Raw genomic sequence first — 10,602 nt, forward strand, 5'->3', positions numbered from 1 at the left:
CAGCCCTGCCCGTAGCAAGGCACAAAGAGGAGTCAGGGGGCTGCGGAGGCCCAACACAGCCTGCACACCAAGTTTCCGCACGTTTTCTTTTGCCGCATTTCTCGGCCCACGGCCGCTTCCAGAGGCACCCTGGCCATTCATCGTTGCACCAAAACCACACTTGGATCTGGCTGCCCCTGCCGAAGGCCCTCAGGGCACCCGCCCTGATCAGCGGCGGGGGCTCAGGGCGAGCACTTTCAGGGCCTTCTTCCAGCGCCTCGTCTGTCTCAGGCCATCGGAGCATCGGGATGGTACCCCGTAGCAGCGCGGCGCAGGGGCGGCTCCCCAGGCGGCGGTCGACGGGGCGGGGCGTGAGCGCTGCCCCCTGTTCACTGTGCTTGTTGAGGCTGAGACCCCCCCCCCCCCCCGCTGGCCTCTTGCTTGTCAAATACTGCGCATCACAGCACACACGGCCTTTTCCTGAGTCGTGGCAGCAGCTCGTGGGGAAACACACCTAGGGGCTTGAGCTGGGACTGTCGACGCTCGCATCCGAACCCGCAGCAGCTCCCGCTCGCGGCGCCACTTGGACACAGAAGGAGAGAGGCACAGCTGGATCCTGCGCGCACAGCTGTGATGCTGGGGAAGGGCGCTGCGGTGCATCAGCGCAGCAGCAGGCAGCAGACCTATCGAGGTGGTCTGCCTATGGGTGGAGGACGCTCACCTTCACGGCCGGGTGGAGCTGGGCTGCGACACTTTTCTTCCCCCTCTGTGTTGTTGGTGATTTTCATCGCCTGAAACCCGTGTCTACACAACGACCTGCAGACCACTGAGTTGCTCGTGTCTCGGGGCGACATGTGTGGGCATGTGCCGCGCGGCCTGCTGTTCTTGGCCTTATACACCAGCCTGGCCATTGCAGCCGAACCTCCGAGTCAACCGAGCGCCCCCAACTTCATACTGTGAGACACACGAATGTTGCCCGCAAAACATGTTGCCCAGCAAGTTCAGCCTGTTCCAGCGTCTCGCACACGCTCTGCAAGCAATCCTGCTCGGATGCCATGCGCCGCCGCTACGGCCGCCGACGAGTGCCGCCTGCCGCCACCCTCGCCGCCGCCACTGCCCTATCGCTCGCAGCCTTTCGCTCGATGGCGGGATCCTCCCCAGCACCTGGGAGGTGGCCTATGACCAGACCATCATCGAGTCAGGGGTGCGCAACCCAAACGGCTGTAGAATTCCAATGACGTGGTGAGGAGGCGGGGCGCGAGCTGGCTACCCACCGCACAGCAAGCGCTACCCCCCCCGCTCTACCCGCCCTTGCACTTCCCTCACAGCCACTGCCGCTTGCCGCCATCTCCCCCAGGTTCACCTGCTGCTGCCTGCACGGCGACGACACCGGGGACTGCGGCGTGGTGGCGCAGGCGTATGGGCTGGGTCATGAGATGGCCACACACACCATGACGCACAGCGAGGAGTGAGCAGCGCCTGTCGCGGTGCCGCCTGCCCCAGCTGCGCTGTACCCCCCTGCGCCAGCATCGGCCCGCCGATCACGCTTGAAGCCCTTGGGCCCTTGGCAGCTGTGGTTTTGTGTGCCCACCTGCCTGTGCCGCCCGCTCGCCTGCGGCCTGCCTGCAGGACCCTAGAGTACAGCTATGAGCAGTGGGCGGAGGAGATTGGGGGGCAGCGCGACTGGCTGGCCGGCACCTGCAGCATACCGGAGGAGGAGGTGGTTGGGTTCAGGGCTCCCAACTTCCAAATCAACAACCTGATGGGCCGCGTGCTGGCAGACCTGGGCTTTGGGTGCGGCGTGTGCGTGCCTTGCGCGACATGCCTGCGCTGCGCCTGCCCGCCCACCATCTTCCACCTGGCCAGCAGCCCACGCTGCAGCTGTGCGCTGCTCACTGGCCCAGACCCTGCTTTCGGCTGCACCATGCGCCCCACATTTCCACCCACCAACCCCACCACCACCACACACACACACACACCACCTGCGCAGGTACGACTCGAGCCTGACCGGCTTCGAGGACAGCCAGTCGGGCTGGCTCAATGGCACCTATGACCTCGACTTCTGCCAGGACAATGCCGAGGAGAGGGCCAAGTGCAGCGAGTGGGAGGAGCTGCCGCTGTGGTGAGCGCAGCACGCAGCCCGGGCGCACAAGCATAGCGGAGCTCAGGCTGCCGACGAGAGCACCCCAGCTGGTGGTTTTGAGGTGCACAATGTTGCTGTCAGCAGGGCCTCCCCAGCTCTTGCAGACGGGCGCCTGCACAACCAACGCTGCCTGCGCCGCTCGCCCCTGGCGCAGGGAGGTGCCCGCCTATCTCGCGCCCGGCAGCTTCCGCAGGACGGACCCTGCCCCCGTGGACGGCATGTCGATCGTCGAGGTGCGCGGTACCCCTCCTGCGCGGCTTCTGGCAGTGGCCCCGCACCTCCCATGCGCGCTGGTCTGCTGTGCACGTGGCAGGCCTGCTTGTGGGTCCGCAGCCCACCCACCTGCTGCCCGCCTGCTCCCCTGCCTGCCCCTGGAGCCCTGCAGAGGCTGCAGGCTGACTTCGAGCGCAAGCGCGGCACCGGCATCCCGGTGTCCATAAACGTGCATGAGCCGTACCTGGCAGACAGGTGGGCACCATCGCCTGCGCCCCGCTGCTGCAGCTGCTGCCGGGCCGCTCGTGCCTTGCTCCAGCCACGCCTGCACCTCTGTTCGGCACCTGCGCATCTGCTCCCATCGCCGGCCTCTGCGCAGCATCAGCCCCGCCCGCCCACCTATCCCCTTCCACACTCTGCTCCCCAGCCCCTCCCCTCCCCTCTGTGCAGCGCCAGCCGCGAGGCGGTGATTGAGTTCCTGGGCTGGGCTTTTGAGCAGCCAGGGGAGACGTGGGCACTGACACACCAGCAGTACATGGAGTGGAAGCAGGCGCCCGCTGGCACCCCGGTAAGCCTGAGCGGCGTGCGCTGGCACCGTGCCCGCCCCGCACATGGCTGGCTCCTAGGGCCCTGTGCCAGGTGTGCTGTGCTGGCTCGCCGAGTAAAATGCTGTGCATGCTGCTGCAGGTGGAGGCGGTCGTGGGCAAGTACCCTTGCGACTCGAGCTGATGCCGCTGCATTCTCATTGGAAGTCAAACAAATAAAATATACATCTCCTACCAGCGCATTGCTGTGCCACAGGAACCCCATCTGTCCCGATCTGTCCCACGTTCTGCCGACTCATGGACTATTGTTCTGCTTATCGTTGTGCTATGAGATGCTTTGGGCAGGATACTCTGCTCCCGCTGTTGCAAGCTCCCTGTACTAGACGCTCGGACGAATGTGGTTGAAATCTCCCGTGAGCGGCGTGCATCGGCCTCATGGGCCCATCAAATGACAAGTGCAGTTTCGGCGGCGCCAGGAGGTGCCAAAAATAGGTGTGAGCGGGTGTCACGGGAGGGCAAGCGATCAAGGGAATGACAAGAAAGGCTGTGTGGGCTGCTGTTGCCACTGACCACCTGCCCAGCCTCAGCCTCGCTGCGGCTTGGCCATGACCACACGCACCGCACGCTCCAGACCCGCTGCCAGCTGCTGCTGGCCCTGGCCGCTGCTGGCCGCCCGCCAGGCGATATGCCCGTCAGGGCGCACCAGCAGGGCGCCATCTGGCGCGACGCCACGCAGGCACAGCCAGGCGCCGTCGCCGCCGTCCAGCACCACGGTGGTGCCTTGGGAGCTCCCGGTTGCGGCGCGGTTGCTGCTTGTGCCGGCCCTGGTTTGGGCAACCACTACAGGCAGCACTGGCACGCCTGTGGCGCGCTCGGCCGCCGCGGCCGCCGCCTCCCAAGCCGCCTGCTGCTGGCTCTCGGACAGCAGCAGCAGCAGGGCGGTGCCCGCCGCCGCCGGCAGGTCTATCGTCGACGAGACGTGTTGGCTGCTGCCGCCGCCTGACAGCAGCCGGCCCGGCTGCTGCACCGTGATGGGCACGTGCGGCAGGCGGGCTCCCACGAGGGTGGTGGGCGTGTAGGGCGCATCTCGCGGCTTAGGGCGCTGATAGTCGGCCAGGGCGGCGGCGTCCCCGGGGCTGTGGCACACTGCGCGGCAGCAGGCAGGGGGGGGCGGCAGGAGGGCCACGGCAGCAGGGGTCAGCCCAGCAGGTGAGGTGCTCAGCCAGCGGAGGCCGCCAGCCCAGCGGGGAGCAAGAACAGGGTGGCACGCTCCCATTCGGCTGCCTGGCTGCCAGCCTGCCCTGCCAGCATCCGCCCCACCTCACTGTACGGCCACCTCGTCCCACCAACCCCACCCGTACTCTCTAAAACACACACACGCACACACACACAGCACCACCCACCCGCGCCAGCGGCATACACATAGCCCAGGTCCTCTTTGGGGAACTGCAGGCGTAGCGTCTCGCCGTGGTCAAACACAGCCGCCAGCTCGGAGCGGCGCAGCCGCCTGCGGGGTCGCGAGCGGCGGCGGCAGCAGCACGGCACGCACGCGAGGGACGTCAGCAAGCAGCGCGGGCGGGCGCTGCCAGCCAGATAAAGCCTCCACTCGACGTGCACGCACAGACACAGACCCACACGGGGACACACACACACACACACACACACAGCCTGCCGCCCACTCCCCACACACATAACAGACAGACACACACACACAAGACACACATAAACAAACACATACACACGCACACACAAACACACACACTCTCCCACCTGATGGGGCTGGCCGCCGCCTTCCCCACCGACATGGTCGCCTCCAGCACCGTGCGGCGCACGTCGGGCGGCAGCCAGGCCAGCACGGGCGCCGCCAGCACGTCGCTCAGCAGGTTGGCGGCCTTGTAGTCCAGACCCAGGATCTGAGGCGCAGGCGGCCGCGGGGAGGCGGCGGCGTCGTGGGTGGGGAGGCGGCGGCGGTGGGGTTTGGTGCGTGTGTGTGTGTGTGCGTATCGGTGCGCGTGGGGAGCTTGCAGTGCAGGGGGAGGCTGTGAGGGAGCCGAGGGGGTGGGAGGCGGCCTACTGGGCGGCATGCGGTGCGCCCCTGCCTCCCCGCCCTGCATGCGCTCCAGCTGCTTTCTTCCCGCCGTGCTCCACCCACACACCCCAGCCGCAGCCCAGCCGCAGCCCGCATGGCGCACCCCAGCCCTGCGCACCTGCAGCCCATGCAGCGCACCCCTGCCCTGCCCACCTGCGGCACCCTGAGAGCCTCGTTGAAGTTCGCCACGCTGAGCAGCATGTTGGCGGTGCCCACGGCCTTGCGCTCCACTGCAGTCGGGCAACGGGGAGGTGAGGAGTCGGGAAGGCACCGGTCGCGATGTGGCGCAGAGGCAGTGGTGACGGCCGGGCGGCGATGGCAAGCAATTGGCCGCGCGGCCACACGCCAGGCAAGGACGGCACGCAGTAGCAGGGCAGGGCAGGGCAGAGCAGGGCAGGGCAGGCAGGGCACAGCAGCGCCGGCCCGAGCAGGGCCGCGCGGCGCCCTTCACCTGTGTAGGAGTCCAGCAGCGCCGCCCCCGCCCGCCCCTCCAGCACCGCCGCCAGCTTCCAGGCCAGGTTGTGCGCGTCGCAGACGCCGGTGTTCATGCCAAAGGCGCCCGAGGGCGGGAAGGCGTGCGCGGCGTCGCCCACCAGGAAGGCGCGCCCGGAGGAGTATGCGTGCGCCACACGCCCCGCCATCGTCCACGCGCGGATGGTGCGCACCTGCAGCGCCAGGTCGGCCTGGCGCGCCACCTGGCGAACGATCTCGGCGCACCGCGCGGGGGTGAAGTCGGCGCCCGACTGGAGTGGCGGGAAGTAGGGCACCTGCTGGGGGGCAGGGTGCATCGGGGCGTAGGTGAGTCGTATATGGTGCACGCAACAGAGACGGGGCAGCGGCAGCGGTGATGCCGACGACAACCAGGGGCATGGGGCATGCCACGCTTGGAGAGCAGCTCAGCACATCAACACCGGCGCGGCACAGCACAGCACAGCATAGCGCAGCGCAGCACAGCACGACACGGCACAGCACAGCGCAGCACAGCACGGCAAAGCGCAGAGCAGCTCCCCTCGCCTGCGCCACAAACTCCCCCTCCTCCAGGTTGTGCGCCACCACCACCGCAATCACGTCCCGGTTGAACACAAAGTACAGCATGCCCTCCCGCCCCCGCCCCCGCAGCATCGCGCCCAGCTGCAGGCCGGGGAGGCGCGGGACGCGGCGGCCCGCAGCGGGGGGGGTCGGGCCAGGGAGGGAGGGAGGGAGCCGATAGGGCGCATCCCCATCCATCCATTCGCCGGCAGGCATTCTCTCTTAGACACGCAAAGTGCGCCCACACACCCACGCACCTGGGGCGAGAGGAAGTGGATGTTGATGAGGTGCTGGATGGCACCGGGGCCCCCCATGCCGATGCCCAGCTGCTGGCGCAGGCCGCCACGCGCGCCGTCGCAGGCCGCCAAGTACTGGCCTGCGGTTCAAGGGAGGCGAGGCAAGGCGGGCAGTGGGATGGGAAGGTGACTGGCTGCCCAAGAACTGGCCATGAACGTGGATCCCAGACGTTGCCAGCTTCAAGCGCTGCGTGTGCTTCCCCTAAGCCCAGCCCCTGAGCCGCGCCCCCACCTGCTAATCTATAGATGTTGCCGCCGCCGCCATTGCCATCCGGCGCCGCGTCTACCACCACCGACACGCCCTCCGCCGACTGCGTGAAGCTCCGCACGCTGCAGGGCACCGTGCGTCAGGCATGAGCAGCCACCACGGCCGCCAGGGCCATCCCAGCCAGCCCCACGCTGGTGCCAGCACAATCAGCCCAGGCTGCGGCCCCACCTGTGGCCCATGCGCAGGTCGATGGCAGGCTGCTGCCGCACCGCCTCCACCAGCAGCGGCAGCAGCCGGTGCTGCGCCAGGTGGCCCACCGGCTCGGGGCTGATGGCGGGCTGGTAGGGGCTGGTCTGGCCCCTGCGGCAAAGGCAGGGCAGCCGGTGGGGTGGATGGCAGGCGCAACAGAGGGGCGGGGAGGCAGCTTGCTGCGAAAACAAGGCTGTAAACGTGTGGTGCGTGCTGCCAGCCTGGGCGTGCCGCCACCTCAGCATGCTGCCAGCTCAGCAGGTGCGCAGCTCACTTGAAGTGGTCAACCATGCCCAGCACCTCGCCCCCCAGCCCTGTGCAGTACACAAAGCGCCGCCACTGCTGCAGCGGCGGCATGCGCGCCACCACCTGGCTGGCCAGGTTGGGATCTGCAGGGAGGCAGGCAGCGACAAGCACCCCACTACTCACCGCACGGCAGAGGGAGGATAAGGCGGCGAGTACGCCTGCTCAGCAGGCAGGGCCACGCAGCAACCAGCAGCGCGGCACCAACGCCGCCATCCGCTGCCGAGCCCGCCCCAAATCCAGCCCTGCCGTGCAGGCCAGCCCCGCAGCCTGCCCACCTCCCAGGCCACGCAGCACCTCCATGCACCGCATGTTGATGAAGTGCGCCTGCGGGTGGTCGGTCAGCGCCCTGCTGCGCTCAAGCACCACGCTGGGCACGCCCAGCTTGGCCAGCAGCAGGGCGGTGGTGAGGCCTGTGGGGCCACCGCCCGCTATCACCACAGGAGCGCTGTCGCCTCCACCCTCCTGCGCAGCGGGGCCGCCGGGTGGCGCAGGCTCCGTACCGCCCGCTGCGGCTGTGGACAGCAGGCGGGAGGCTGCCGCAGCGGCGCCGAAGAGCTCCAGCACCGACAGGTGGCTGCTGCACGCGGCGGCGGCGCCGCAGCCGAGCGCGCGCCAGACCGGTGCGGCGGCGCGGCGTGCTGCCATCGCTGGGCTGCCCGCCATGCTGTGTGCAAGATGCGGCCGAGCCACCGGTCCCGCGGTGGTCAGAGCTTCAGCTGGCTCAGCAGCTGCTGCAGCTCGTCTCGTTCCTCAGAGGACCGGTCGCTGCAGCCAGCGGCAGCCGATGCGCCGGGTGGTGTTGGCAGCAACCTTCAGTAGATGACACATTGCACAGCGCCAATGCACCCAATGCAGAGGATGCCCACTCGCAGCTGCTCCCTACCAGCCACAACCTCACCTGCCTCCCTTGTCCAGCAGCTGCAGCGCCTTCTCCAGCACCCGTATGCGGTGCTGGGCGTAGGAGCTGGAGGGCGGCAGCAGGCGGAACACCTCCAGCGCCTGCCGCACCGCCTTGCGCTGGTCGGCCTCGCTGAGCTCGCCTGCCGTCTGCCGCCACGCGTGCCGAAAGGTGCGCCCGCCAGACGGCCCACTGGGCTCCTCCCGGGCCACCTTCAGCGGCTGCGCCTTGGTGATTGACGCCTTAGAGCTGGACCTCCTCCGCGACTTGAGCTCCCTGCTCACCTGCAGCGCCACAGCCAACTCCACCTCTGCTGGCTGGGCTGCGGCTCTGTCCTCAGGGCAGCCTTGGGACATCGCCCTGGGGGTGGGCGGCAATGGGGTTTAGCCAGCAGGGTCCTCAGGCTGTTCTGTGGCCCCACTGCCAGCGGGGCGCCGTCGCCGCGCACCGCATGAGGCCAGCCTGCGCCTGGGAGACTCAGTTCAATTTCCGGGGCCCGCCACGCCGCTCACACCTCCACTCCCGCATCCCTTAATCACTCAGCTGGCGTTGGGAGCCCCCACAGCACCTCAGTTCGAGTTTGAGTGTGGAAGAGTGATCGCATCTGCACAAGCTATCCGCGCCATCGCCGCTCTGGCCAGGGACACCCAGCAACGGCCACCATGCTGTCGCAACATGAGCTGCTGAAGCGCATCATGGAAATCAACAAGGACCCCAGCCTGTCGGATGCCGAGAAGGCGTCCGCCCGGCAGGACCTGATGAGCGGCAAGTGGAAGGCCAGCGAGGAGGACAAGGAGACGGCCAAGGGTGAGGCCGCGGCGCCGACGCCGCCTTCCCGCCGCTTTGCCGGCGCCGGCCAACGGCTCTCCCCAGCTTGGCGCGCTGCAACCCGCCCTGCTGTGCGCAAATCCTCCCTGCAGCCGATGACAAGGCCAAGGCGGCGGCCGGAGAGGAGAAGGACAGCAGCCTGCTGGACGACGACACACTCAAGTGTGCCATCTGCTTCGACCTTTGCGTGCGCCCCGTCACGGTGCGCTCGCTGCCTGCCTCGAGGCCCTGCTGCCGGCCTGGCCCGTTTGGCCAGTGTAGCAAGGGGGGCATGCCTGAGGCTGGCCATGCCTGCAGGGCAGCGCTGGGGGCAGTAGGCACGCTCGGCAAGCGGCAGGCAGGGACAGGCGGCCGGGGCCTGCCGCCAGCTGTCGCAGACAGCGACATGTGCCCCCTCGCACCACTGCAGGCCCCCTGCCAGCACAACTTCTGCCTCAAGTGCTTCCAGGTGCGGCCAGCGCGACGCTCTGTGACAAGGGATGGGGGCAAGGGGGCTGTGCTGCAGGCTGCAGGCTGCAGCCTTTTGACAGTCTGGCTGGCAGCCCCGCCAGCGGGCGCCCATCTGCGGTGGCGGCTGAGCCCCCACCCGTGGCCTGCCTGCCTGCCCGCCCGCCCGTGCAGGATCTGGTGAACAAGGCGAAGAAGAAGGCGTGCCCCTCGTGCCGCCACGAGTTTGGCGCCAAATTTGCGGCCAACCCGCGCATCAACACCGCGCTCACGGTCGCCATCCGCGCCTTCAAGGCCGGAGACGCCCGCGCCGCCAGCAAGCCGTTTGTGCGGTGAGCTGACCGGCCGGCGTGTTGGCGCGGTCTGGCGTGGTGGGCTGCTGGAGCGGCGCACGTGGCTGGTCGGCGGGCCTCCAGCTTGCAGCACACGGCCCCAGACCTCGCCCTTGTCCCTGCTGCCCCAGACCTCTGCCTCGCCGCCCGTCTCACCTGTGCTCACCTGCGCTCCCCTGTTGCTGCAGCATCAACAATGATGACCGGCCGGACGAGGCTTTCACCACAGAGCGGGCGCAGCGTGCGGGCCGCGCCAACGCCGCCTCGGGTGCGCCACCCCGTCGCCAGGCTGCAGCTGGCGTGGATGGCGGGGTGGCTCCTGTTCGCTGCGCCTGCATGCCATGCTGCGCAGTGCTGTGCCCAAGCCCGACCATGGAACCCGGCCATCTGGGCGCTGGGCCCAGCTCCATCCCTTGCATCGTGAGCTGTGGCACGCGGCGTCCTGCTGCACCTGCTGTGACACCCGGCATCCTGCTGTGCCTGCTGTGCAGGGCGCATCATGGTCAACATCCCCAACGACCACTTTGGCCCCATCCCCCCCGAGGCAGACCCCCGCGGCACTGTGAGCCCCGCGCCCTTCCCCTCGCCTGCTGCCTGCCATGCCGTGCGCTACACTTGGCACTGCTGGCCTGCAGCGCTCGGGGCACAGCCGGACACAGCAGCGGGGCTTCTGGCGCAAGCTTCAGGCGTGAAACACACTCCCGACAGCAGGACGCGCAGCAGCAGCAGCTCCTTGTCTGCGGCGCCACAGCAACCCTGCGCCGCGTGCTCCCGCGCCTGCCGCTGTGCGCGTGCAGGGCATCAAGGTGGGAGAGTACTGGAAGGATCGGCTGGACTGCCGCCAGTGGGGCGCACACTTCCCGCACGTGGCGGGTATCGCGGGCCAGTCCAACGTCGGCGCACAGTCCGTGGTGCTGTCTGGAGGGTGAGTGAGGGCCCCTGGCCCCCCCAACCCACCCTACTGAGCTGCCGGTGTTTTTGCGGTGGTGTGTTGGGAAGCTTGTGTTGTGGGGGGGACCAGGGGGAGAGGGACAGGGAGG

The 10,602-nt window shown here is 68.5% G+C and overlaps 4 protein-coding genes across 4 annotated transcripts in view; 2 read left to right on the forward strand and 2 right to left on the reverse strand.

Annotated features, from left to right (window-relative positions):
* Positions 1-831: 831 nt before the first annotated feature.
* Positions 832-3,064, forward strand: CHLNCDRAFT_142095 (hypothetical protein; the record flags this gene model as incomplete). Its single annotated transcript, XM_005850005.1, has 9 exons — positions 832-935; positions 1,111-1,176; positions 1,337-1,447; positions 1,609-1,773; positions 1,970-2,101; positions 2,277-2,355; positions 2,508-2,590; positions 2,786-2,903; positions 3,023-3,064. 9 exons carry the CDS (start codon positions 832-834, stop codon positions 3,062-3,064), a joined length of 900 nt encoding a protein of 299 aa, XP_005850067.1.
* A 399-nt stretch (positions 3,065-3,463) lies between these two features.
* Positions 3,464-7,702, reverse strand: CHLNCDRAFT_142096 (hypothetical protein; the record flags this gene model as incomplete). Its single annotated transcript, XM_005850259.1, has 11 exons — positions 3,464-4,026; positions 4,284-4,387; positions 4,651-4,793; positions 5,123-5,199; positions 5,421-5,736; positions 5,957-6,100; positions 6,256-6,374; positions 6,527-6,624; positions 6,731-6,862; positions 7,026-7,140; positions 7,333-7,702. 11 exons carry the CDS (start codon positions 7,700-7,702, stop codon positions 3,464-3,466), a joined length of 2,181 nt encoding a protein of 726 aa, XP_005850321.1.
* Positions 7,703-7,761: 59 nt separating this feature from the next.
* Positions 7,762-8,311, reverse strand: CHLNCDRAFT_142097 (expressed protein; the record flags this gene model as incomplete). Its single annotated transcript, XM_005850260.1, has 2 exons — positions 7,762-7,822; positions 7,956-8,311. The coding sequence occupies 2 exons, from the start codon at positions 8,309-8,311 to the stop codon at positions 7,762-7,764; spliced, it is 417 nt and encodes a 138-aa protein (XP_005850322.1).
* A 306-nt stretch (positions 8,312-8,617) lies between these two features.
* The window catches only part of CHLNCDRAFT_20354 (hypothetical protein), a gene marked incomplete at both ends in the record, with an annotated part of 4,444 nt that continues 2,459 nt past the window's right edge, over positions 8,618-10,602 (forward strand). The window contains 7 exons of the mRNA XM_005850006.1: positions 8,618-8,762; positions 8,876-8,985; positions 9,193-9,252; positions 9,426-9,562; positions 9,751-9,830; positions 10,054-10,124; positions 10,360-10,487. Coding sequence (XP_005850068.1) covers positions 8,618-8,762; positions 8,876-8,985; positions 9,193-9,252; positions 9,426-9,562; positions 9,751-9,830; positions 10,054-10,124; positions 10,360-10,487 — 731 coding nt within the window. The remainder of the gene's footprint in view (positions 8,763-8,875; positions 8,986-9,192; positions 9,253-9,425; positions 9,563-9,750; positions 9,831-10,053; positions 10,125-10,359; positions 10,488-10,602) is intronic.

Source organism: Chlorella variabilis (assembly GCF_000147415.1).
Source record: "Chlorella variabilis unplaced genomic scaffold CHLNCscaffold_4, whole genome shotgun sequence".
Classification (NCBI taxonomy): domain Eukaryota; kingdom Viridiplantae; phylum Chlorophyta; class Trebouxiophyceae; order Chlorellales; family Chlorellaceae; genus Chlorella; species Chlorella variabilis.